The sequence below is a fragment of the Artemia franciscana genome, chromosome 10, assembly GCF_032884065.1.
Source record: "Artemia franciscana chromosome 10, ASM3288406v1, whole genome shotgun sequence".
Classification (NCBI taxonomy): domain Eukaryota; kingdom Metazoa; phylum Arthropoda; class Branchiopoda; order Anostraca; family Artemiidae; genus Artemia; species Artemia franciscana.
The window spans coordinates 12,852,626-12,879,059 of NC_088872.1; the positions used below are offsets into that span (position 1 = coordinate 12,852,626).

The 26,434-nt window shown below is 34.7% G+C and overlaps 1 protein-coding gene across 1 annotated transcript; it reads left to right on the top strand.

Annotated features, from left to right (window-relative positions):
- The first annotated feature begins 1,965 nt into the window (after positions 1-1,965).
- On the top strand, positions 1,966-25,186 carry LOC136031802 (dynactin subunit 6-like). The gene is made up of 5 exons (XM_065711601.1): positions 1,966-2,049; positions 4,907-5,077; positions 9,704-9,825; positions 16,774-16,916; positions 24,998-25,186. The coding sequence occupies exons 1-5, from the start codon at positions 2,039-2,041 to the stop codon at positions 25,094-25,096; spliced, it is 546 nt and encodes a 181-aa protein (XP_065567673.1). The 5' UTR covers positions 1,966-2,038; the 3' UTR covers positions 25,097-25,186.
- The last annotated feature ends 1,248 nt before the right edge of the window (positions 25,187-26,434 follow it).

Below are 26,434 nucleotides of genomic sequence, written 5' to 3' on the forward strand. Positions count from 1 at the left end.
TAGAAATTTGCAAACTGCCATTTTCCGGACGAAATTGAATTCAAGATAGGGTACGAATTTGGGATTTCTATATCCATTGTGTCACTGCATCAAAGTGTCTCCTCCAAGGACAATGCTCTCAATCTGGGAAATAAACCAAGTTCTTATCCAACTTCCAACATGTCCAACTTCATAAATACAATATTAGAAAAAAAACTCATTTACCACACTATCAGCACATAGGGGCTTATTATTTTTTAGTTCGTCTAGTACTGTCAATAATTCTTTCTCGCAAAATAAATCGTTCTCTACATCCATTGTGTCACTGCATGAAAGTGTCTCCTCCAAGGACAATGCTCTCAATCTGGGGAACAAACCAAGTTCTTATCTTAAAATAGCAATAAAGGATATGACTTGGCAAATATAGTTGTTGGTGAATCTTTCATCTTGTGACAAAATATTGAATAAATTGGTTCAAACTAGTAACAAATATTGGTATGGTGCGTAGTTCAAGTTTACAAATAATTTATTAAACAAAATTACTATAAATCACACACTACCTTCGACTGCGGGAAAGCCCAAATGGGCCTGTAAAGGCAGTCAAAGGTATTTACCACTTCCAATCAACCTCATCTATACTACTTTTTAAAAAAAAAAAGAGAGAAAAAAGAACATTGAAAGAGGGAAAAAAACATGCTGTCATCTCATAACTCCCAATCACTATAACAAACACTTTTTTCTTTTTTTTCGACGCTGGTCTGTCAAGAAGTTTTTCTTTAGGCGTGCAATGAATTGGGGTAGACTTACCGCACTTTGAATCCCCCCAGGAATCAAATTCCAAACGTTAGGACCCACATGCTTTATTGTAAAACCTGAATGTGTAGTATTTCGTCCTCGGCTTGTCAATCCAATTGGCTTTCTGCATTTCTTGTATCATACTCGTGATAAAAAAGCATTCCTTTTAAATAAGTCTGAAAACACCTTTGGGCCAATATTGTTTAAACACTGATATACAAACGTTCCAATCTGGTAACCTCTAATTTGTCCTACGATTAAAATACCAAACTTTTGAAAAATAGATTCAGTACTAACAACGCCTCTTTCACACCTACCTATAGCTCGTAAAGCCTTGTCTTGTTGTATCTGTACTTTTTTGAAATTACTAGCCCAAAGTGAACAACCGCAATATATGCATAGAGTTAATTACAATCAATAACAAACCCCACATTACGTGTTTCTTCTATTCGGTCAATTTGCACTCCATTAAATGTGATTGGCTGCGGCAACTCTCCGTGTGTTCCTGTTCTTTTGAATATCATGTAGTTAGTCATGCATCATATAGTTAGTTTTCGCTACCTCTTATTGAGAAACCAAAGATGAAAGCCGTGGCTTTCCAGCCGTGGCTTTCAGGAAAGCCGTGGCTTTCCTGAAATTTATGTCACTGTATAGGACGAGCATTTGAAATTCTGAAGGTCGTTAACAGGCTTGTCTGTTTATTCAGATTCGAATGATATGTCACTGGGGGTGTTGTGAAAATAATTAAATATCCTTCCTAATAAGAAAAATCCGCCAATGTCAGTCAGCGGTGCACCAAAAGTTTTTGATGGCACCCCTTGGTGCGCTACCTTTTTATATTTAATTTATGATTATTTATGTTTTGCTGAAGACGGTCCTTGGACATAGGGCCGAAATATTCATTCTAATTGGTTTCCCACTTTCTTGCTAAAATAAGCTTCCCATTGTTCTTCTTGTTGTTGGTGTTTGTGATGGAAAGGCAGTGTGGTCTTCGTCGCTATTTATACTTCGGTAAAATTACTTATTGCGTCAAAACCAATTTGACTTTTGTGTTTTGGACTCCTCTAATAAGATACCAGGGTCAATATACCGTTTTATTAATATCCTATGGATGGAGTAAGAGTTTTCCTCGGGATTTCCTTGTTGGGCATGTTCAGAGTTGGGTTTTTTGGATTATTCTTTCGATAGTTGGGCAGTTATACTCTAATTCGCAGAAACATTTAAATTAGATAAATGCTGACAATCGGCTCTTCTATGACGAAAAATGACTGAATTGTAGCCTACTAAATATTTTGTTCTGTAGTTGTTTTTAGGTTAGCCTAAAATATTGGAATAAATACGACATTGGCCACGAAGTGCCAATTACAAGAGATAAAGATTTATTTCTTCAAGCCATTTACCAAACAAGAGTTTCAATAGGAATAGGTCCTTTTATTAGGCCCAGACAGTGAAAAATATTTACAGAAGCTCTAGATATTTTGATGACATAGTCATAATAATCCGTAGAGGAAATAGTAAAATTCTAGTTAATTGACTTCTTGCTATCTCAGAAAGGGTTTAGGTTAGGAAAATGAAACTTTCAGGGATGAATCTACAGACCAAAGTATATACTGGGAAGGTATTTTGAAGCACCTACCTCCACTCCTTCTCCCTCTAGAGGGTCCTGAACTTTGATGACCTTTAAAAATATGTGTGTTATAAAAGTGAAACCTTGCAAAATAGATCTTCTGCTTAATTGAAGTACAACAAAATTGTTTTCAGCTTCATAACTTTGCTCAATTCCATTTTACAAGGTTTTAAAGATATGCAAATCCATTTACTAAATTTTGAGAAAAAACATTGATATGGCTCAAAATTCTACTCAAATAATAGGAATTGAATTTTTAGAACTAAAGGCAGAGAAAAAGCAACTAGTAACTGAAAGTTAAGGTAAAATATCGTTTCTTCAAAGTTGCCTGCACCTGTCATGTAGGCAAATTTCAGGGTCCTCTAGAAGGAGAAAGAATAGAGGTGGGTACTTTAAAATAGCTTCCTGGAACATACTTTAGCCTGTAGACCAATTCTTGGAAGTTTCATTTTCCTAACCTAAACCCTTTCTGAGATAGCAATAAGTCAATTAACTAGAATTTTACCAAGAAAATTAAGTATTTAAAAAAACATATTTATACAGAACAAAATAATAGCTTCAAGTTCACAGCAAGTTTCCAGTCTATTGGCTTAGATGGTTCATAATAACTGGGTTCATTTATAGGCTAGTCTTGAGTGCTTATGAGCTATTTACTCTCAAGCCATTATGAGCTGTTTTATTATCTATTTCTGAGCTGTTATAAGTAGGTTAGTGGTGTAATTCCATCAAAATCCTAGCAGGAGGGGGGCAGAGTTACAATGACAGTGAAAAAGGAAAAATGAGCCATATAGTACCATACAGTCAAAGCTATAGTAAAGAAAAGTGACCTGTTTCTCTGGATGCTTGAATTATGCAGGCCTATTTTTTTTTTCAGAAACTAAATTTCAAATTTCAACATAGGGGTACAAACTGAGTTCTGGGGGGGGGGAGAATGAGGTCTGGAGTTGGCAGTTGTTCCTCCTGCCCCATAGCAAATTATGCCCCTAAAGTAGGCTATTATGTCCTATTTATTGTTGTCCTTTTCCTCAGAAGTATTTTTTTGTAATTTTCAGTTGTCATTTGATTTATTTCCTATACTCATCTGTGTACATTCATGCATGCATAGAGGGCATAAATAAGTCATTATTATTATTTCTGAGACATTAGAAGATTGCAAAAGATTCATAAATGTATATTTATGTATTTTTTAAAATACATAAATAAAAAACATATTTGAATAGCCTATGTATATAGAATACATGAAATAAAAATGAATGTTTTTATTACATAAAAAATAAGTCCATCTATTTTTTAACTATGGTAAACAAAATTTGCTTCCTTAATTTTGCCTTGGCTCTAATTTTTTTTTATTCTAGGTTTGAATTCAAAATCCTAATTATTTGATTAGGATTTCGAGCTGAACCAGATTTGTTTTTCAAGTTTGAAAAAAAAATTATATAGGCCTAACCTTTAAAACCTTACAAATTGCAATTTAGTACAACTACTAGGCTCAGCCTACTTTCCTTTTGTCTCATTGGTGCTCTAGGTGTATTTGTGAATGTTTCCTTTTTATAACACAAAGCTAGTTTAAGTCCACCAAAAGTCAGTGTCCTTTTGAGGGAAATAGATAGAGGTAGATAGGTCTTTTGGCTTTCATGGTGTGTAATTTTGGTTCTGGGTATATCCTTAGAAGTGTTATTCACTTAATTCAAGTACCATACTTTTCCCATGGTAACAAAAAGCTTATCATTTAGAATTTTACTGGTTGTTAAAGGCACTTGAGGTGCTTTTGAGGGGATAATCTTTGTTTTCTACTAACCCCTCCTTGACTAATGTTTATACAGTTACAAGATTATTGTTGTTGGAATAGTTCCTTTTCTTACCTGCAGTGCTACTATACAAGAAAATTTTATATTTATTTCTTTTTCTTTGTTATTTTCCTTTTGTTTTTCATGTTTCTATTCTCTACAGATGCAAAATAACAGGGTTTTCTTTTCATAAGATACATGGTATCTATCCAAACCTTGTATGGAACTGGCTATTTGGACATTTTTTGGGCTCTGGCTTGAGAATTGCATGTATTTTGTTGCCTCTAGGGTGTATTTTCTGTGCCAGAAAATTATTTCTAGCCTTGATTGAAATGAATAGTCAAAAAGTTGTTTTTCATGTCATATTAAGCCATTTTATGTTTGTCAGTTTCTTTAGCTTTTTGTTGAACCTGATTTAAGGTCTTTTCTAAGGACAAATCAGGCTGTAAATTTGTAATCTAGATTGTAAACTATGGGATGGACTAATCTTTGGGAAGAGACCCTCCCCCTCTGTTTCCTGGCATGTGAAACTATACAATCTTAAAAGGGTCCTGAGCTGACCTGGGACCTTTGGTAAAAAAAATGATGTGTGATTTGTTCTGTGCTACCCTATACCCCATCGTATGAAACAACTTTGTGGGATTCAGTACCATGATGTCCTTGGGATTCAGTTCCAATTTTCACCTTAGAATGCTTAAAAATGTATACTATTTTTCAGGTTGAAAATTGCTCCTGGTGCAATTGTTTGCAAAGAATGTGATTTAGTTGGTGACATCACAATTGGAACCAAAACAGTTATTCATCCAAAGGCTAAAATTCTTGCTGAAGCAGGGCCAATTATTATTGGGGATGGAAATTTGATTGAAGAGCAGACCATAATTGCTAACAGGTACTTTAAAAGACTTTCTTGAAAAAAAAACTATTTTTTTTGAATAAGAAAGAAAGTTTATTTGAGCCCTACAGCCATACACAACATGATTTAATAATATAACACAGCACAGAACACACACTCAATATAAAACAATACTTATTTTCATTCACTCAGGCTCGACTAAGCCTCTCCCGCCTTTTCCACATATCATGCCATTTTGCATATGGTTCCAGGCATCAAAGACCTCAGGATATCAGAAAGCAGCACCAACCAATGGTCCACCCAAATTTCATCCCTAAGACTTTCATGCTCCTGGCACTCCATGAGGAAATATGAATATCTTTGGTTGAAATCTTTGAATATCTTTGGTTGAAATTCATGAGTGATTCTGTTTCCAAGTCCCATTAGCCCCATTTATTTTGTCACAAGTAAGAAAATTGGAGGCTTGTCTGTTTCAACTACCTGCTTAATTGTTCAAATCTGATTTTCATTTGTGCTTTGTGCTCAGTGATTTCATTTTCTTTGTTCTTTCATTTGTGCTCAGCTGTATTGTCTCATTGAAATCATTGGGAAATGACCTTGAAAATGGTCTTATGACCTAAGTCATGCAATTGTCTTAATTTTGAGACATGCATATTATTAATTAACAGATTAATGCAATAACATTTTGTCACTTAGAACCATACTTACAATGACTGCTTTTAAGTATATTCTTAAATACTGTGTTTATACAAAGGCAAGGCATCTATGAAGAGTGTCATGGGGGGGGGGGCTACTTTCCTTGGTAAGCTTGAAAACTGTTTGTTTTTCCTGGATTTTGGATATTAAGGAAAATTGCCTACAAGGAAGTTCATTAATTAAATAATTTTTACTTTAGCTTTCAATAAATACTATATCTGATTCTCAGCCAAGTGTTATCTTTTTTTACCCCTACCCCCCTATTTTCATTTAATTCTATTTTTCCTTCTTTTTGTTGTTCTTTTGACAAATTTTTTTTTTTCTGATCTAATCTAGTTTTTTTTTCTAACTTCTTTTTCTTTTTTCTTTTTTTGTCATTGTAGCTTTTGACAGCAAATTTGTCTTAGCTTAAATGACAAAATACGATTTTAAATGTATGTAACAAAACAGTAAAACTTATAGTGAACATAAATTGTTCTGTATATAAAGGGGCTGTAATTGCAAGTGTTTCATTTACTAATTGCCTTTCAAAACATGTAAACTGGAAATATTATTGTTCAAAAGAAATAGAAATCAATTAGCCCTTTCATTATTGAGGGTTGTGATAAAAAAAAACAACAATTTTTTACTACCAGGGGCAAAGCTAGAGTTTTGGGAAACTGGAAAACTGGAAAAAAAAAAAAAAAATCATTCATTGAAGACTATACTTCTAAAAAAATGCAAAGTTTTGGATTTTTGTAGATAACAGCTTGGTTCTAGGGCTTTTAGACATTTTGAACTCTATTGTGTAATTTTCATAAAGATTGCACCTATTTTCAGGAATGTTTTCTCATTTTTCTAAAATTACACAAATTTTCTCATCCTTTAATAACTTGAAAAGGTAAATTTGAAATTAATGAATATTGGTTGCTGTTTACATTCAAGTTTACTTTTTATAGTTTGATGCTTTGAGAATAATTTATCTCTTGAAAAATTGCACCCTTTGTAATATTTCTGGGGGATTTAGGTCTGAAGTTTTATGATGAATTTAAGGTATATCTTTCCTCTAAAACAATTGATTTTGCTACAAGTCTGCAGCTGTAAGTTGTAACAAAAGGGCAAGAGGCTTGTATCATTAGATTTTTTTTTCGTTTCAAATCTGTCCTTTCTCCAGTTCAGAATTAAGATATAACTTGAACTTTTTCTTAAAGAAGGATCTAGACCTGACTTAAAAACAAGAAAATTTGTCCTTTTTTCAGCTTTTTTCAATGCTTTTCAACATGATTTTCTTAAAAAGAAAAAGAACTAAGATTTCTGCACCAAATTTCAAAGATCCAATCTGGCAGATTGATGGAACTGGATCTAAGCTCTTTACTGCTACCAAAATTTTCGTTTTTCAATAATATATTAAAACCATAGGAGAGCAGAATAATTATATGCCAAAATTTGCATAGGGAACATAAACCTCAAGGGACACAATTTTTATGTTTTCAAGGGATTTTATTAAATCTTCTTTTTAGGGAATGCACTTCCTATTTTAAATGCATGGATCAATAAATTTAATCTTATATTTTATCCTCAAAATTTATCTTCAAATATAGCAGATTTGTCACTGCATCATCAGTAATTCAAGCTTATCCCAAACATATTTTTCAGAATGAAGAGGTATACCCCCCTCCCTTCCTCTATATTTATTCAAAGGACCTCTTGCTGAAATCTAGAAAATCAGTTTATAGATATTGCACATTTGAGGCTTGATGACTCCCCCCCTCTAAAGGTCCACTGAACTCTTATATAATAATTTTTCTATAACTATGCATAACTATAAATTATGGTTTTTGAATTAGTGGTGCCCCTAATTAACCAACTCACTCAAATGAAGATCCCAGTAATCTTGACAAGGAGCTTCAGGCTAACCTGAAAAAATTTAGGTGTGGGCTGAAAAGCGGCTTATCAATTTCAATGTGTCAAAAAGAAAAAAGCTTTTAATTTTGAATTCGCGGAAAGTGAAGGATCGCCTGCTTTCATTTGCAAAGGAGAGGTTAAATAAGAGTTGACACACTATGCCTTTTGGGGTCCATTTCTCGTTCGATCTCACGCGGGCTGAACACCTCAGCAAAGTGAGATCCTCCTGCTTCTGGAAACTAGGATTTAACCTAAGAAGTAAATTCCTCCTCCCTGACGAGTCCATTTCGACACTCCACGTCATGCATCAGACTAGTCATAGAAATTCTGCATGTCCTCTTTGCTGGTGCTCCAGATTGTCACATTGCTCCTCTTTAATGTGTCCGAAACAGAGCAGTTTGCTTAGCAATTTCTTGCTACTCTGGTGCCAAATGCCTGAAGTTAATCCAGGATCTATTTGATGGCTTCAATGTCAGTTTCTAAAGATTCATGAATTGCCCTCTATCTGAGGAGTTATCAAGACTTGTTCCAGATAAAATAAAGGTTTTGCGTTAAACTCGCCAAACTACAGCTCAACAGGACTACCTTGTGCAGGTCATGCCCCGCCAAGATTACATTAAGACAAGTTTTGCTTGACAATCCGTCGCCATATGAAATGGCTTCCCAGTAGGTGTAATCCCGGGAAATCCTGTTCTTGAGATGACCAAGAGAAGGTATAATAAACATTTTAAAATAATTACCTGGTCATTACCAGGACTAGTGGCATATCATCCCTTGTGACAGAGTCGAGAAGCCTGTATAAAAAAAGAAGAAAAATACATAACACCCATGAGCCCACATGTTGCCATAACGTCGTTACCAGCAAAACGATTAAACTTTCTACTAGCTGTGTGACTGGCATGTTAAATTTTACTGAGACACTGTGTAACTGTGGAAGGGTCTACTAGTTGATGACTGCCAGGTAGTTGGCTCATTTGGCCAGTTATTGCTTTAAAATATGTGCGAAATCGGCAGTCTAGGAATGGAGCTGTGAAAGTCCAGACACATTTCTAGAGATATTTTGGATCCGTTTTGAAAACTTTTCTGCACTGTTGACAAGAAATTCTGCATAATTCTAATAAAATATTTTCGAAGAAAAGCTGTCAAACTTCCATATTTAGGCCAGTGGATCCAGCAGAAAGTGGGTTTTATTGCGACACTGCTACCCCATGTTTCCAAGATTAACTAGGGGTTTTAACTGAAAGTTAACCAGATTTAAAGCTAGACATTCTTTAGTAAGTATGATTTTTCTTCATTTAGCCCTTTAGTTACATTTTCTTGTAAACTGACTAAAAAACAAGCGAAAAGACATTAGCAGACACAGACACTGCAGTAAACCTTATATTCGAAGGATAACGCCTGAGAGTAATCAAAGACTTTTGTATCATCTGCATAACAATGTTTTATCAGTGCGAAAACACAGAAAGATGCTAGAAGCATCAAAAAAGACAAACGAAGAGGGGTTGAAAAAGTGTAACCAATAGAAAATGAGAAACAACCTAAAGTAAAAAGGACATCGGAACAAATATGTTTGCGGAAAGAGCCAGAAAGGACATATAAAAAGAGAAAAAGATGTTAATAAGAGGATAAGAAGGTAGTATTTTCTTTACATAGAAACTAATTATTTGATGTTGCAATATTTGGCGGCTTGAGACAATTCCAAGGGAAATTGGGAGCACTAAAGTTGAAAGAATGTTTGATATATAATTTATTTTCTTTCTTTTTTCTTTTGGAACAGAACTTTCTTTTTTCTTTTTTCTTTCTTTTTTTCTTTTGGTTAATTTGGCAACCTTGCTGCTGGTATGTTCGTTTTCGACAAAGCGAATGCTCTCGCCACCATTTAGGGAAACTTCCTTTTCTACTTTCATTTTTAATTTTCAAATGCGCATAAATAGTCTTTAAGTATGAAATGATCAATTGCAAAAAAAGAAAATAGTTAAAATGTTTATTTGAAACAACGATGTTATAATGATTCTGTTGTCTTCAGACTGTTTCAAGTTGAAAAATGAAAATTGAGCACTAATACACTATTTTTATCTAAAGGCTAAAATCTGAGACCCAAGACACCTTGCCAGTACTTGTGATTGGAAATAACAACGTTTTTGAAGTTGACTGTCATATTGAAGCTGCCAAGATTGGAGACAATAATGTCATTGAGTCAAAAGGTAAAATAGTTATTTTTTTCGTTTACCGTCATATTGAAGTTGACTGCCGTTGATGAAATTGCCAATATGACTGTTGACTGTCACATTGAAACAGCCGAGATTGGGGACAATAATGTCATTGAGTCAAAATGTAAAATAGTTTCTTTATGTGTTTTTTGTGTGTGTGTCTGTGCATAAGAAAAGGATCGAGACCTAGGTCAAAAATACTTTATAGTACTTGATTGCTCATAATCTTATTTGGACCCTAAAAAAGAATGACTTGGAAAAAATTAGCTGGAAAAAAGATTGATAATTTCAAAATACCTTGCCAAATATTAGAATAGCTTATGTTGTAAGCTGAAAGAATTCTTAAAATTCTTTTAAAAGTTGAGCTGTGATGGTTGGTATTTATTTATTTATTAATACCAAATACGGTAAGCTTTCAAGCTTGTCGCAATAAACATAATAAATAGAAGTTATGACAATACTGACAACATAATACACACATACAAATCAATGAAAATAACGACTACAACAAACACTGACAAATAATACTATAAATTATTTAAAAATGATTTACTTTGAAAATTTATTTCTGCTAGTTTTGTTTTAAATCTGTTTATGTCATCTGTTAGAAATGTTTTGGGTGGAAGGTCATTCCATGGCTTCCACACCCTGCTGTAAAATGAATGTTGGCCTATTTGCCTTTTTGAAAGTGAGGGGTACAATTTCTGTGGGTGATAACGGGTCCTGTTAGTGTCATTAAATGTGAAGAACTGTGATGGACTTATATTATCAATGCCTTTGATTATACGGAATGTGTTAATAATGTGTTAATTGACTTACCAATTCAGATAACTTGTTTTTGTTCGCATAAAGAAAGAGTATATACCTTATATTTAACTTTGATTGCTCAATCTTAACAAAGGGAAACTTAACTTTTTCCTAGCTGCCAGTAAAGGACAGTTTTGTTTTTCAATAAAGAGTTTTAGCCTATTCAAAAAGATCCTTCTCTCGGGTTTTTAAAAACAAAATTATTTAATTAAAATGGAAAGTTCGTCTTCGGTCAAGAATTCAAAGAAATACAAAGTATAGTTTAATTTCAGATAATTTTCGTATGTGCTAAGAAACGACCTAACATTCTTATCAGTTTATTCTGAAGGCGTAGGTTTGAAGGGAAAGCAAGGATACAAACACTAGGGCAATAATTAAAATAACAATCAGTTCACGCAAAACATAATTTCTCATGATTTGGGATGGAAACAAAACTTTTGATCTATGCAAATAACCTAGATTCCTTAAATGCATTTGTTTGCACTTTTATTTTATTTTTTTGTTTTACGCTCAAAAGCTATCGGTAATTCTCTATTAGCTTGAAGGGGCATAGTTGTTAATAAAGCTATTAGGAAAGATTGTTGCTAGTACGGTAGATACATTGTGTAGTTCACGTGACAGCTTCATCATATAATAGACCAAAAATTCGGTCTCGAATACTGAATATTGTGTTATTAATCTGTACATTTTTAATTTAATTGAGAGTTTCCAATAGACACATGATTGTTTGTAATAAAATACCAATATTATAATTATATTATAATTATTATAATATGTACAGAAGATTACGGGCACCAATCCACGGAAATGTATACTGGGTGGGTGACGATTTTTTTCTGCAAATGAAGATGAAAAAAAAAATCAAAATCTGGGGAAGTAGAGCATTTTTTTCAGTTTTTTTCAGTGAAAAATCCAAAATTCAAGAGACAGTATAGTACAAGGGAGGGGGAGGAATCGGCCCTCTCCCTTCCTGCTCAAAATACCGAAATGACGGACTGTATGTTCATAAAATTATGGACAAAAAATTATGTATGTTTTTAGTTACTCATGTAAAATAAATGCTAACGTAATGTAGAATTCTAAACAGACGTCCTTCAGAAGTTATGAGATCAGTAGAACTTGAAATGCTACCTATGTTTTTAAATTCGAGTATAATTTACATTTGTGTAATTTTTTACTTGGTTCCCCCAAGCTATAACCTAGAAGTAAAATACGAAAATGTAAGAAGAAAGTAAGCTTTCAGTCATATGTACTCATACTTAGAAAACCTTAGAAGTATGTGTGAAATAGCAGATGGAACTTTAAGCGATATTGAACCATTTGTTCCCCCCCCCCTATCTAATAAATTTATGGGTATGCCATTGGCTGTCATATCTGTCGGTATGAATAGTCGCTGAAATTTTTTGCTTCCAGTCCTTAACCTCTTTCCCCTACTAAGATTGATAGGAATTCCGAAGTTTTCGTAATTGCGAGATTCACCAAAGACATATGCCTTTCTAGATCCAGTGGTGAATTTTGTGGAAGAGGTTGATGTTCTTTTGGTATTTCCTAATTTACTAGTAATTTTTCTTTCATGTTATTACTTTTAATTATAACTTGTTTGAGGTACAATTTATAATTTTACTTCGACGACTGTCCTCGTGAAGCAACTTTTGAACGCAAAATTATTTTCAAGTAGTCATTAGTCTCTTCCTAAAATTACATTTTTTTATTGGACCTTTATCTTTCGCCCCGGCTTGTCTTTTGTCATTATGAAAAACATGTCGACGAACCTCTGTTTCTTTTAATTTGTCAGGTGGTGGGACAAAATCTTCTTTTTTGTCCGGGCTTGTATTTGTCATTATGAAAGACATATCGCCGAACCTTTGTTTCTTTTAATTATTCAGGCGGTGGGACAAAACCTTCTTTTTCTTCCGACGGTTTATCTAGTCCAGGTTTTTGATTTTCAAAGGTATAGTAGGCATTGATGACCACCTTTGTTTCTTTTAATTGTTCACGTGGTAGGACAAAAACTTTTCCTTTTGCCTCGGCTTGTCTTTTCTCATTATGAAAGACATATCGCCGAACCTTCGCTTCTTGTTCAGGTGGTGGGACAAAAACTTCTTTTTCTTCCAACGATTTATCTAGTTCAGATTTTGATTGTCAAAGGTATGGTATGCATTGACTTATCTATGTCAAAATCCAAAACCCAATCATCATCGCTATCATTTCCAATTTGTTTGGTTTGTCTTTCGTTATTATGGAATATATATCGCCGAATCTTTGTTTTTTTTACGAAGGTGAAAAAAACAAAGTGACCTTATCCGTGTCAAAATCCCAAACCCGATCATCGTCACTATCATTTTCAAATTTAACATGTTTTGATTCTCGCTGTCCAGGTTGATTTTCATAGACTCGCTCACATGTTTGGTGTCGCATGTCTACTAACCGTGTGTGTCTTTGGTCTTCATTTTCATTTTTGACACATTCTAAATTTTAGTTTTCGCTACCGTCCTTATATATATATCCTTATATCTTCTAACCGTCCGTGTCTTTGCTCTTCATTTTCATTTTTGACACGTTTTTGTTTTTCATTACTTCAGACAATTTAGCAATGGCCTTTGCTTTAGCTGCCCGTATTGGTGTTGTCGGAATTGATGGTCCAGGTTGTCGATTTTCACATCTTATCACGTTTGATAGTTCAGGTGTTGGTTCCAAAGAATCATCATTTATAGTACCTACATCTGCAAATTTTCGTATTTTGGGCCTTTTAACAGACTTTATATTATATAAATAACTGATGCGTTGGAAACTCAATAATCCTATTTATGCTATGCATGATATCATATAAGAAAATGCTTATATGTTTTACTAACATAGTACATGACGTCATTTGCAAAAACTGAAAGCAAGGCTCTTAACAAATTTTCTCGGACTTCTGACCTATCTAGATCGTTTGTTCTATGTGAGAATATCTCAAGATACCAATTTCCCCGAAAAAATAGGTAGGCGTTTTCGAGAAAAAATAAATATATATAGGCTATCTTCTATATATATAAAAATAAGTTGTTTGTCTATGTGTCTGTCTACTGACGTCATGTTTGTGTGTCGACTGACGTCGTGTTTGTCGACTGACGTCATGTTTGTTGATTGACGAAATTACACACCGGGACATCGGGACACAAATGACGACCGGGACATCTATATATATAAAAATAAGTTGTCTGTGTGTCGAGTGACGTCATGTTTGTGTGTCGACTGACGTCATGTTTGTTGATTGACGAAATTACACACCGGGACATCGGGACACAAATGACGACCGGGACACCGGGACATAGGGAATATAAATGACGACCGGGACACTCAAAGAGAAAGCGACCGGGAGACAAGGAATGTTCGATTAGCAATCACCATCAATAAAGCACCGGGACACAGGGAATACAAATGACGACCAGGACACTCAAAGAGAAATTACAGACCGGGACACCGGAACACAAATGACGACCGGGACAAAAATGACGACCGGGACACCGCGACACAGGGAATATAAATGACGACCGCGACACTCAAAGAGAAATTACAGACTGGGACACCGGGACACAAATGACGACCGGGACACAGGGAAACAACAACAATGGGGACGCCGGGATCGGGCACAAATGACGACCGGGACACCGGGACATAGGGAATATAAATGACGACCGGGACACTCAAAGTGAAAGCGACCGGGACACAAGGAATGTTCGATTAGCAATCACCATCAACAAAGCACCGGGACACAGGGAATATAAATGACGACCAGGACACTCAAAGAGAAGATATATATATATATATATATATATATATATATATATATATATATATATATATATATATATACTAGCTGTTGGGGTGGCGCTTCGCGCCACCCCAACACCTAGTTGGCGGGGGCGCTTCGCGCCCCCCCCAAGCCCCCCCGCGCGCGTAAGTCGTTACGCGCCATAATAGTTACGCGCCATTGTAGTTGTGTCCCTATGTCCCACCTGTGAATATAGATAGATATATATATATATATATATATATATATATATATATATATATATATATATATATATATATATATATATATATATATATATATATATATATATATATATATATATATATATATATATATATATATATATATATATATACATATATATGTTTTTAACTACGTAAAACTTGCGAATATACAACATTCTTTGCTGTCCCATTGTCTGTGCATATAAATAGATTGTCAGGTTTACCGACTCTTGAACATGCAACATATAATGGTCCATGGGAAAACAATCCGTATTCACATCTATACCTCATGATTCTAATGATTGCCCTTGAGCTTTGTTGATGGTGATTGCTAATCGACCATCCGTTGTAGTTGTGTCCCTGTGTCCCGGTCGTCATTTATATTCCCTGTGTCTCGGTCGTCATTTGTATCCCGGTGTCCCGGTCTGTATATACATTCGTTTTTTAGTTTTGTTTTTCTCCTTTATTTTTTTCCTTTTTTTTTCTTTTTTAGCTTATTTAGATTTTTAGATTTTTTAGTTTTTTATTAGTTTTTAGTTTTTTTTTCTTTTTAGTTTTTTTGTCCCGGTCGTCATTTATATCCCCCTGTTTCCCCCGGTGTCCCCGTTGTAGTTGTGTCCCTGTGTCCCGGTCGTCATTTATATTCCCTGTGTCCCGGTCGTCATTTGTATCCCGGTGTACCGGTCTGTATATACATTCGTTTTTTAGTTTTGTTTTTCTCCTTTATTTTTTTCCTTTTTTTTTCTTTTTTAGTTTATTTAGATTTTTAGATTTTTTAGTTTTTTTATTAGTTTTTAGTTTTTTTTTCTTTTTAGTTTTTTTGTAGTTTTTACCTTCTTTTTAGTTTTGTTAATTTTTTTTTTTACTTATGTCCTGGTCGTCATTTATACTCCCTGTGTCCCGGTGCTTTGTTGATTGCTAATCGAACATTCCTTTTGTCCTGGTCGCTTTCTCTTTGAGTGTAGTTTTTGCCTTTTTTTTAGTTTTTTTAGTTTTTTAGCTTTTTTATTAGTTTTTAGTTTTTTTTGTAGTTTTGCCTTTTTTTAGTTTTTTTAGTTTTTTAGCTTTTTTATTTTTTTTATTAGTTTTTAGTTTCTTTTGTAGTTTTTGCCTTTTTTTAGTTTTTTCAGTTTTGACGTCACCTGATCCAGTTTTTTCAGGTGACGTCACCTGATCCACGATCCACAGATCCACAGACAACTTATTTTTATATATATAGATAGTTTTTTTTTTTTACTTATGTCCTGGTCGTCATTTATACTCCCTGTGTCCCGGTGCTTTGTTGATTGCTAATCGAACATTCCTTTTGTCCTGGTCGCTTTCTCTTTGAGTGTCGTCATTTATTTTTTTCTTTTTAGTTCTTTTAGTTTTTCCCTTTTTTAGTTTTTTTTAGTTTTTTAGATGAAAATTTTTTTTAGTTTTTTCCTTTTTTTCTTTTTAGTTTTTTATTGGTTTTTACCTTTATTTTAGCTTATTTTTCAGTTTTTTCCTTTTTTTTATTTTTTATTTTTTTTATTTTTTTACCTTTTTTTAGTTTTTTTAGTTTTTTAGCTTTTTTACTTTTTTTATTAGTTTTTAGTTTTTTTTGTAGTTTTTGCCTTTTTTTAGTTTTTTCAGTTTTTTTTTTAGTTTTTTATTGGTTTTTACCTTTATTTTAGCTTATTTTTCAGTTTTTTCCTTTTTTTTAGTTTTTTTTAGTTTTTAGTTTTTTTAGTTTTTTACCTTTTTTTAGTTTTTTTAGTTTTTTTAGTTTTTTAGCTTTTTTATTTTTTTTATTAGTTTTTAGTTTTTTTTGTAGTTTTTGCCTTTTTTTAGTTTTTTTAGTTTTTTAGCTTTTTTATTAGTTTTTAGTTTTTTTTGTAGTTTTTGCCTTTTTTTAGTTTTTTTAGTTTTTTAGCTTTTTTATTTTTTTTATTAGTTTTTAGTTTTTTTTGTAGTTTTTGCCTTTTTTTAGTTTTTTCAGTTTTGACGTCACCTGATCCAGTTTTTTCAGGTGACGTCACCTGATCCATCCATCCATCCACAGACAACTTATTTTTATATATATAGATATATATATATATATATATAGGGATCATCATATTGTTATGTTGTTAAGTCTTTTATTTTTAGCTTATATTGGCCGGAATACTAGGTTGAGCAACGGCTGTGTAATTGGCGCTAAAGTACGTGTGACTACCTATGAAAGTATTCCAGAAAATACGGTTATTTATGGCAGTGATTGTGCTCGAAGAACACTTGGCGAAAAACCTAGTGTGAGTATATTTATTCAAAACATATTTGAATATTGACAAAATCTGTCAACTATCAAAATAATATATTATTTATTCATTTAGTCGCAGGCAGAGGCGTCAGTTTTTGAAAATGTAGATGGATACGAAATTAAAATTTTATAATTTAGGGCATGTGAATAATTTTGAAAAGTGTTTCGGGAAATAAAAATGCCCAAAACGTATCTTTCGAAATCTTGGAGAGGCAAAACCCAAGAGGGCGCCTCATTCAATTGACATGCCTGGCCGCAAGGGTGTCATTTGGGCCTTTAGTGTCAGGTCCCTCTTCTAATGGTCTGAAATTCATAAAATGGGTGCCAAATGGAGACAATTTTCTGGGAAAAAATATGAAAAGGGAGTTTTACTGTCTTATCCTCCCTCAAAAATATTCTTGGCGCTTGCTCCTATTTCAAGGGAAGTTCTGATCAATTCTTATATACATACACGCTTATGTAAATAAAACATATACCAAATACTTCTGTATAAGAATAAAACAAAGCTTAAGTGAAAAAATGAAATAACTAGAACTTGAGACGATAAAAGCAAACAATTGTAAAATAAAAGCAAAATACAAAAACAACATGAATGAAGAAGCCTCCCCCCCCCTCTTTTTAAGTACATCGCTTATTTTACTGTAATCCGAAGACCAATAGTTGTATATAACTAGATTTGTACTGGTGATAAGGGTAAACATATTTCTATAGAATCCACTTACAGAATTAGACATTAGTGGAGTGAGAAAAGAAAAGAGAAATTGACAAGAAATAAAGTACTTAACTGGGGGGTGAGGATTTTTTCAGGGTTTATTCAGACGATTTGTCTCGTCTCTTTTTTTTACTACTACTACTACTACTAATAACTCACTGCAGCACCAAGCCGCCTGAGGCCAACACAGCTACGCACGCTCCTCCTCCAACCTAATCTATTTAAAGCCTCCCTCTTTACACCCTCCCAGGAAGTTCCCATTTCCTTTAAATCCTTATTTATGACATCCTCCCAACCCAGACAAGGACGACCTGCTTTCCGTGTAGCCCCAGACGGTTGGCCAAAAAGGAACAATCTTCGGTAATCTGTCATCCTTCATCCGTAGAACGTGGCCTAGCCATCTCAACCTTTCTTTCATTATAGCCCCAGAAAGCGGGATTGAACCACACTTTTCGTACAACCTACTGTTTGAAATACGGTCAGTCAGCCGGGTACCCAGAACAATCCGTAGGCAATTTCTCTGGAAAACATCTAGTAAATTTTCATCTGCTTTTCGGAGTGTCCATGCTTCAGAGCCATATTTGACCACTGTCATCACTGTAGCTTCCAATATTCTAATCTTGGTTTGTAGGCTTATCTTTCTATTCTTCCAAACTTTTTTTAACTGTGAAAAAACACCCTGAGCTTTAGCTATTCTACTTTTAACATCTTCACTGCTCCCACCATCTTTACTAATAATACTACCAAGGTAACTGAAGCTCCCAACCTGATCAATCTTTTCGTTACCTAAGGTCACCTGTTCATCTTCACTTATTCCTAACCTTAGTGACTTAGTCTTCTTAACATTAATTTTCAAGCCTATTTTAGCACCCTGAACTCGTAAAACCTCTAAAAATTCATTCATTTTGCTCACACTTTCATCTAATATGCTTAAATCATCAGCATAATCTAAGTCCAGGAGCGTTCTTCCTCCCCATTTGATTCCATGGTCTCCAATTGCCTTTCCTGTGCTCCTTAAGACGAAGTCCATCAAAATGATCCATATAAAGGGGGATAGAACACAACCCTGCTTAACTCCTGATTTAATACAAAACCAGTTGCTAACCTCATTTCCTACCTTAACCGCAGCAGTATTATTCTCGTACATAGCGCAAATCACTTTAATGTATTTTTCTGGTATACCATATAACGATAAGACCTTTGTTAACGCTGTTCTATCAACAGAATCGAAAGCTTGCTCATAATCGATAAAACTAAGGACCAAAGGTGTTTGACAACGAAGGGACTTCTCAATTATTAACCTAAGAGTGAAAACATGGTCAACACATCCTCTACCTTTTCTAAAACCGCATTGTTCTTCCCTTAAAACTTTGTCTACAGCATGTCTCAGTCTAAAAAGTATCATATTACTCAGTAATTTGCTACCTACAGAGACCAGACTAATGCCTCGATAATTCCGACATTCACTCTTGTCACCTTTCTTATACAGTGGTTTAATTAAGGTTTTCCTAAAATCATTGGATACTTCCCCTTTTTCAAAAATCATGTTCATAATCTTCAGTAGCTTATTCCTAACCTCAGAGCCACCATATTTAAGGAACTCATTAATCATACTATCAGCACCTGGGGCCTTATTATTTTTTAATCCTTCTAGTACTGTCGCTAATTCTTCCTCACTAAACAAATCTTCCTTCACATCCAAGGTATCACAAACTTTTTCATTTTCATCTATATCTTTTCCTGCAAATGTATCTCGGTTTAGCACATTCTCAAAATGTTCCACCCATCTTTCTTTAACTTTTTCCTTATCACTAATTGTGGCCCCATTTCTATCTTTAACTGGGACTAGTCCGGATCGGCTACTCCCTTTCAATTTATTAACATGCCAGTACAATATTTTACTATTATGCCGTCTAGCCGCATCTTCCAGATCCTCAGCAATTTTATCCATCGCCTCCATTTCACATCTCCTTAGTTCATATTTTAATGCTTTCTCCACTTTCTTTACATTCCTTTTGTTTTCATACGACCTATCGCTCAGATAATTCTTATACAAACCCCTTCTATTCTCTATTAAACCTAAAGCTTTTTCACTAATATTCCTAGTTGCTGTCTTAGCACTCTTCCCTAGGACACCATCAGCAACTTCACAAATTGTTTTTCTGAAATTATTCCATCCATCTTCCACATTGTCAAATTTTAAACCCTCAAGTTTAGTACTCAACTGTTCCTGGAATTTTTTTCTCAAATTTTCATCCTGAAGTCTACCAACATCATAACTTTCCGGGAGGGAGTTACTCTTCCGAAATTTCAGCTTTAAATTAACCTTAGACACTACTAGATGGTGATCTTTACTTTTAACATCAATAACGGCACTCCTATACACCCTAGTATCTTGTATTGATCCTGCTAGTCTTCTGTTTACAATAACATAATCAATAAGGTTTGCTGTCTTACCATCACGTGAATACCATGTCAACTTATGGGCCATTTTGTGACCAAACACCGTATTGGTTATAACTAGGTTGTTATACCTACAAAATTGCAAAAGTCTATAGCCATTACTGTTTTCTTTTCCTACACCAAAATTACCTAGGCTAGGATACCATCTATCCCTATTTCTACCAACCTGGGCATTAAAATCTCCTAGCAAAAACACCATATTTCTACCTGGTACCCCGTCTATTTGCTCCTGTAACTGTAAGTAAAATTCATCTGAGTCACTAGTATCTCCATCAGTTGGTTCAATGGGGGCATATACTACTATAACTGATACCCTAAACTTTTTAGTCATAAAATGAGCAATTAGTATTCTATTATTAATACCTTCCCAGCCTAAACAAGACTTAGCAGCTTCCTTATTCATCATGAGCCCTACTCCCTGTCTATGTACCCCATCCTTCCTTCCTGAGTAAACAAATTCTATGTCACCTAATTTCATGCTTCCTACCCCTGGGATATGAGTTTCTGAAACTCCTAATAAATCCAGTTCAAACCGTCTGAATTCGTCAGTCAAAATGTCGATGCGATAGTCATTTTTTAACGTCGTAACATTCCAAGTTCCAATTTTCATGTTCTTTAAATCTTTGAAATTATTTTGGCCTCAAGAAAAGCAGTGATCCCGGATACCAGTGCAGGATGGGGACCAACATATCTTCTCAAGTCTACACCGAAGCGCTTAAGCCGGCTTAGAACCGGACAGCAAGAAGTCCCTGGGACCTCCAGTAAGTTGGAGGCTTTGTGCAATCCTGGGCCCATCTTGGTCACAACATGGTTTTCAGCACTTGGCGATGCTCTTCTATCAACAAGAGTCGAAATCCTGCACAGACAGTCCCAAGCCTATTACCTCCGACTCATTATATATTCATGCCTACAAATATTATGCTACTACGGGGAGGCAGCCCATAGTAGATAAATTAGCTAGGAAGAGGTTTTTCAGCCCGAAAACGCCCATCAAAACAAACCAAGCCCAGAAAATTATCCAATAATCAGAATCCCGTACGAGTGCTGTGTTGTTTACTAGGCTATAATTTCCTCGAGGGGCGCCACTCCTCAAGTGGGAAAAATTGACCGCAAGTTTCCCAGTCTTGCAGGTACCCCGAAAGGGTCGAGGCAGCCCTTTACAGAGGCCGTTGTCCATAAATCTGGATCTTACGCCCTTCCGCAGTTGTCCTCCTATAGAGGATCCTCCCACGATGGTGTTCTGCTTCACCATGCAATTTAACCCATTACTGGGAGAAGGTTTGTAACTCATCTGACGCGTGAACACGGCAGTTGGCCCTGCTGAGTGTACATTTGAGGGGCCTTCTTCCTCCTCCACCTGAAATTATGACCCCCAGGGGAGGGTTTCCCAGTTTCTATTATGATATTGTGACTGTAGATATTGGTGGAAAAATGACTAACTTGAAAACTCTTAATGATATTGGTGTCCCCCAAGGCTCAGTATTAGGTCCACTTTTATTTTGATTTATATTAATAATCTTCCACAAGCTTTGCAGGAGAATATTTGCCGTGCAATTCTAATCTATTAAATCTAAGGATTCATCAACATTGATTGAAAACTTAATTATAAGACTTACTTCAGTTAATTGAGGGTTTGCTTCCTATAATCTAGTACCAAATTTTACAAAAACTAAATTTATGGTTTTTGGTTGTTCAAAATAGGCCACTCTATAGATTTCTTGTCATGAGCTTCAGGTTGGTGATCAAGAAATTTTTAGGGTCACAATCATATCGTTATTTAGCAGTTTTTCTTGAACCCCTTTTGTCATTTCATAATCATATTGAGTATCTAAGATGAAAACTTGCTCAAAATATTTGGTCAATGTATTGTGTGAAGAATATTTTTCCATTTTCCATGTTAGAAATAATTTACCATTCTCTAACTGCTTCTTATTTGAATTACTGCTCAACTGGTTATCTTAATACCTTTGGAAGCATATAAAACCCTTACAGTTACTACAAGATAGGGCAATAAGAATACTTGGAAATTTTTTACATGGACCTTCAAAAATTTAAAATTTTGTGTCCCTGTGTTTGGGATGGCCTCCCATGCCCCTCCTGCCCAATATTATTTATTTACTTATCCTTATTACTTCTCTTTTGGATTTTTTTTTTTATTTGTTTGTTTTTTACCATGTTAATTTTTGGAATTATTAGTATGATGAGATATTGGTAATTATTCTATGTCTTTATACTGTCCCAGCCTTAAAAGCTCTGCTCTCAATTGAGGCATAATAGTTTTGTATAAAGAACAATACAGTGTACATTTTTCATGAACAAAAATGGGCACGCAACAGGTTCCACAAACAATAATCAACACGCATTAAGTTGAATAAAAAAAAGTCGTTTTCATGAGGAGAGAAAAAATTGTACAAGTTTTATCGAGGGAAAAATCAACATGCAACAAGTTGCATGAACAAAAATCAGCCTGCAACAGGCTTCATGAACAAAAATCATTATGCAACAAGTTTTATGAATAAATCAGCTTCACGAGAAGAAAAATCAATGTACAAATTTCACAAAGAGAAAAATCAAAATACATTAAGTTTCCCAAACATAAATCAGCATGCTGCAAGTTCATAAACAAACAAAAATGAGCACGCAACAGTTCTATGAACGTAATCAATTTCATGAGGAGAAAAATCAATGTACAAGTTTTACAAAGACAAAAAAAATCAATAGGCAACAAGTTTCAAGAACAAAAAAATCAGCAGGCAAATACTTCCATGAACAAAATCAGTTTCACAAGGAAAATAATCAATGTACAAGCTTTACAAAGTGAAAAATCAATTTACAACATGTTTCACTAACAAAAATCAGGACTAAATAAATTCCATGAACAAAATCTGTTTCACAAGGAGAAACTGTAACTGATAAGTTTCACCAAGAGAAAAATCATTATGCAACAAATTTCAAGAGAAAAACCAGCATGCAACAAGTTCCATGAACACAAATCAGGATACAACAGGTTACATGAATAAAACCAGTTTCACAATGAGAAAAATCAATGTACAAGTTTCATAAAGAGAAAAGTGAATATACGAAAAGTTTAATGTGTGCCAGAACAGTGTCATTGGGAGTCAATAGGGAGTAAATTAAAATTTTGCAGGAAAATACCAAAAAAATGTCATATGTTTGACAATGCATGCTAGAGGGTATTGCTTGTCAGCCATTGAGAAGAAGCTGGGAGTTTCCTGCAAAATATTTTAGCTGGTAGTCTATCCTGACACCAAGGTAATGCTCTTCCTCTGTTGGTGTCAGTTAGAGTAGCTGCTGGGTCTGGAATTTAGTATTGACTACTGTCACTTACAGTTACTTGGACAAAGGTGGAGTGCCTTGCACTTGTCAGCATTGTGCTCTAGCAGCCAATTTTCTGACCAGTTTGCTATTCTAACTAGGTCTTCCTGTAGGATGGTTCTTGTTTCAGTAGTTTTGACTGCCTCTGTAAGCATAGAGTTGTCTGCACAACAATTTACTTTATTGTTGAGCAATCAGGGGCATCACTAATATAAATGCTTGAGTTGGGCCAAGATGAATGCCCTGGGGTACTGTAATCTTTTCTGCTAGGAATAAACTAGTGAGCTATCTGAGGTATAAACAACCATAACCTGAATTCTGTGTGTCAAGAAGACCATGAACCAATTGATTACTTTTTTTATTTGATCACTGCCATTCCGGTTTAAACTTTGGTTTGTGATGTGGAACCTTCCGAAATGCATTAAGCTGGTCAATGAGAAAAGATCCACCAGGATCTCTTTATCTAGACCTATAAACTGAGTCATTCTAGGCTAGTTTGAGCCTATTCACTCAGTTGAAATTCTACTGATCATGCAACAGTAACTGGTCTCTAAAGAATTTTGAGTACAACTCAATTCATCATCTGGAGCTCAACAAGGAGAAATCCCTAGATTGCTCCTAGCTGCAATTTACTGTAATCCACCTGCCTATCCTGAAACCATGTTGACACTTGGCTGACAGGTATTAGGCCTAATTGATGTCATCAATTACCATAAGCATGGATACAACTGTGAGGGAACAACTATAAAAATTTCTCCTAATTAATATCCAGAGTCTGACTAGTCTTTAGAGTGGCAGTCTTAGCATGTAAATTTAGGATTTCGTAAACCAGGATTTCGAGATTGTATTTTTAAAAAACCAATTTTCAAGCTATTAGTTTCTAGTTAAGTAATTGAGCTTTGTTTTTCGACTGTTTTTCAAACGGTCAAACTCAAATGTCGAGATTTTTTTTCAACTAACTGTCTGGCTATCATTCTCTGATGAAGTACGCGAATTATGCTCTTTCAGGCGATTCGTATTGCCCTTGTTTTCTTTGGCAAGTAGTAACTTGGATTACTATTTTATGATCAGGTACTAGAACTTGGCTTTTCCGGCTTTATTCAGACGATTCTGTCGGAGATGTTAGCTTGACTGTGGTTCTGTCGGACGCTAGACTTGATATCCTTTGCCCACGAGGGCAGGGGTTCGAGTCGTGGTGTCACTGATAATTTGATTTGGAACGGGGTTCTGTGGGGTAACTGTAAGCTCAGCCAGAGTCGACCTAACTCTAAATGGATATATGGAGAAATCTAGGAAAGGTAAACAGGAAGGGTGTGCGAAGAACAGGATGGCTGGCCCCAAACTCCCCATGGCACTTTTTGAATGGACGGGCCATAACACTGAGATCGGTACCGCTACATTAGACTGTAAAGATGTACATTAGACTGTAAAGTCTAATGTCGTCAGATGATTCGCCTCATTTTTTTTTCGGCTACTGGTAACCTGATATTTTCTTCTAAACTAACTTTATAGTTAGAAGTTTTTAATTAAGTACTTATTTGTGGAGGAACTTCTTTTTTTAGGCTCAAGCACCTCAAATTGAATTCTTGTCAAAAATCCTGCCGAACTATCACCATTTACGAAAAATTGTGAAGAAAACTGAAGAAAAATCAGTTAAATGAGTTTTACGAAGAAGCACTAGGAAATTGAGTGTGTCACTTTTGGCGTTTATTATTTTTACGCTCTATTATTGAACTTTTCTCTTAACTGTATTTGTTTAACCTTTACTGCTAACAACTCACTGCAGCATCAAGCCACCTGAGGCCAACACTGCTACGCACGCTTCTCCTCCATTTCAATCTATTCACATCATCCCTTTTTACATCCTCCCAAGAAGTCCCAATTTCTTTTGAATCCTTTCCTACGACCTCTTTCCACTCCATTCGGGGTTTACGGTTTTTGGCAATCTATTGGATTTTTGGAAGAAAAAAGAAAGAGAATGTTCATTGCGGAAATCAAAAGAAGAGGAACATTACCGAAAGAATCAAAATTTCAAAAGAATTGGAAGAAGATTAAATTTTGCGTTACGATACAACTTCTAGGGAATAAAAAATGCATCTAATTTTTAACGTTTGTTTTCTTTCGCCTTATTAAAGAGATATTGTCTTACTTTTAAAGACTTGCGAGTTTTCATGTGTAAAAAAGGACATTGCGCAGTTTATTGTGATACATTACTAAAAAGCCGATCTCCATCTGACATTTTCTGGGATCCACCAGTCTCCATTGTTCCAATTTCAACAAATTTGTCCCAAAAGCTCTTTGGTTGCTTTTTCTATCAATCCGTCAAACTACAATACTAAAATTGGTTTCTATTTCAAAAGAAATTGGCCTTTTCTATCTCATTCTTGTGAAAAACACAAAATAGAGATTGGCTTTAAGAACATTGAACAAAAACAAGTTGAATGAGCACCAAGACGAAATACGAGCAAATAAAAAATGCATCTCACTTATGACGTTTTATCATCTTATGCTTTACTAAAAAACCCTTTTATTGAACAAATTTAGTTTAAAACCTAAATTTTCATGAGTAAAAAAAAAAAAAAAAAAAAAAAAAAAAATGTTGATTGTCGTGAACTTTTACAATCAAAGGTCCCGTGTATTACAAGGCTTTAAAAGGAAAACAAAGGTGTTTTTTTACGAAAATCTATGCAAGTTAAAAGTGTATACTATGGCTCAAAGTCGTCCTATTTTTAGTCATCCCCCTTTTCCCTGACATTTGCAATTGTTTAACATTTGGGCAAGATCCATCCCGTACAGCAGAGAAAACCTGTTATTACTTAGCCTCTGTCCCAAAAAAAGAAAACTTTTTGAGAGATTTTACGACAAGATTGCATATTTCCTTAAAATACTTTCCAAAGTCTCTATTTTTTATTTTTACAACTAAAAGTATATTTAAAAACTGAATATTCAGAAAAGGCTATCTATGCAGCAAGATAACCTTCTTTTAACGAATCACGGCC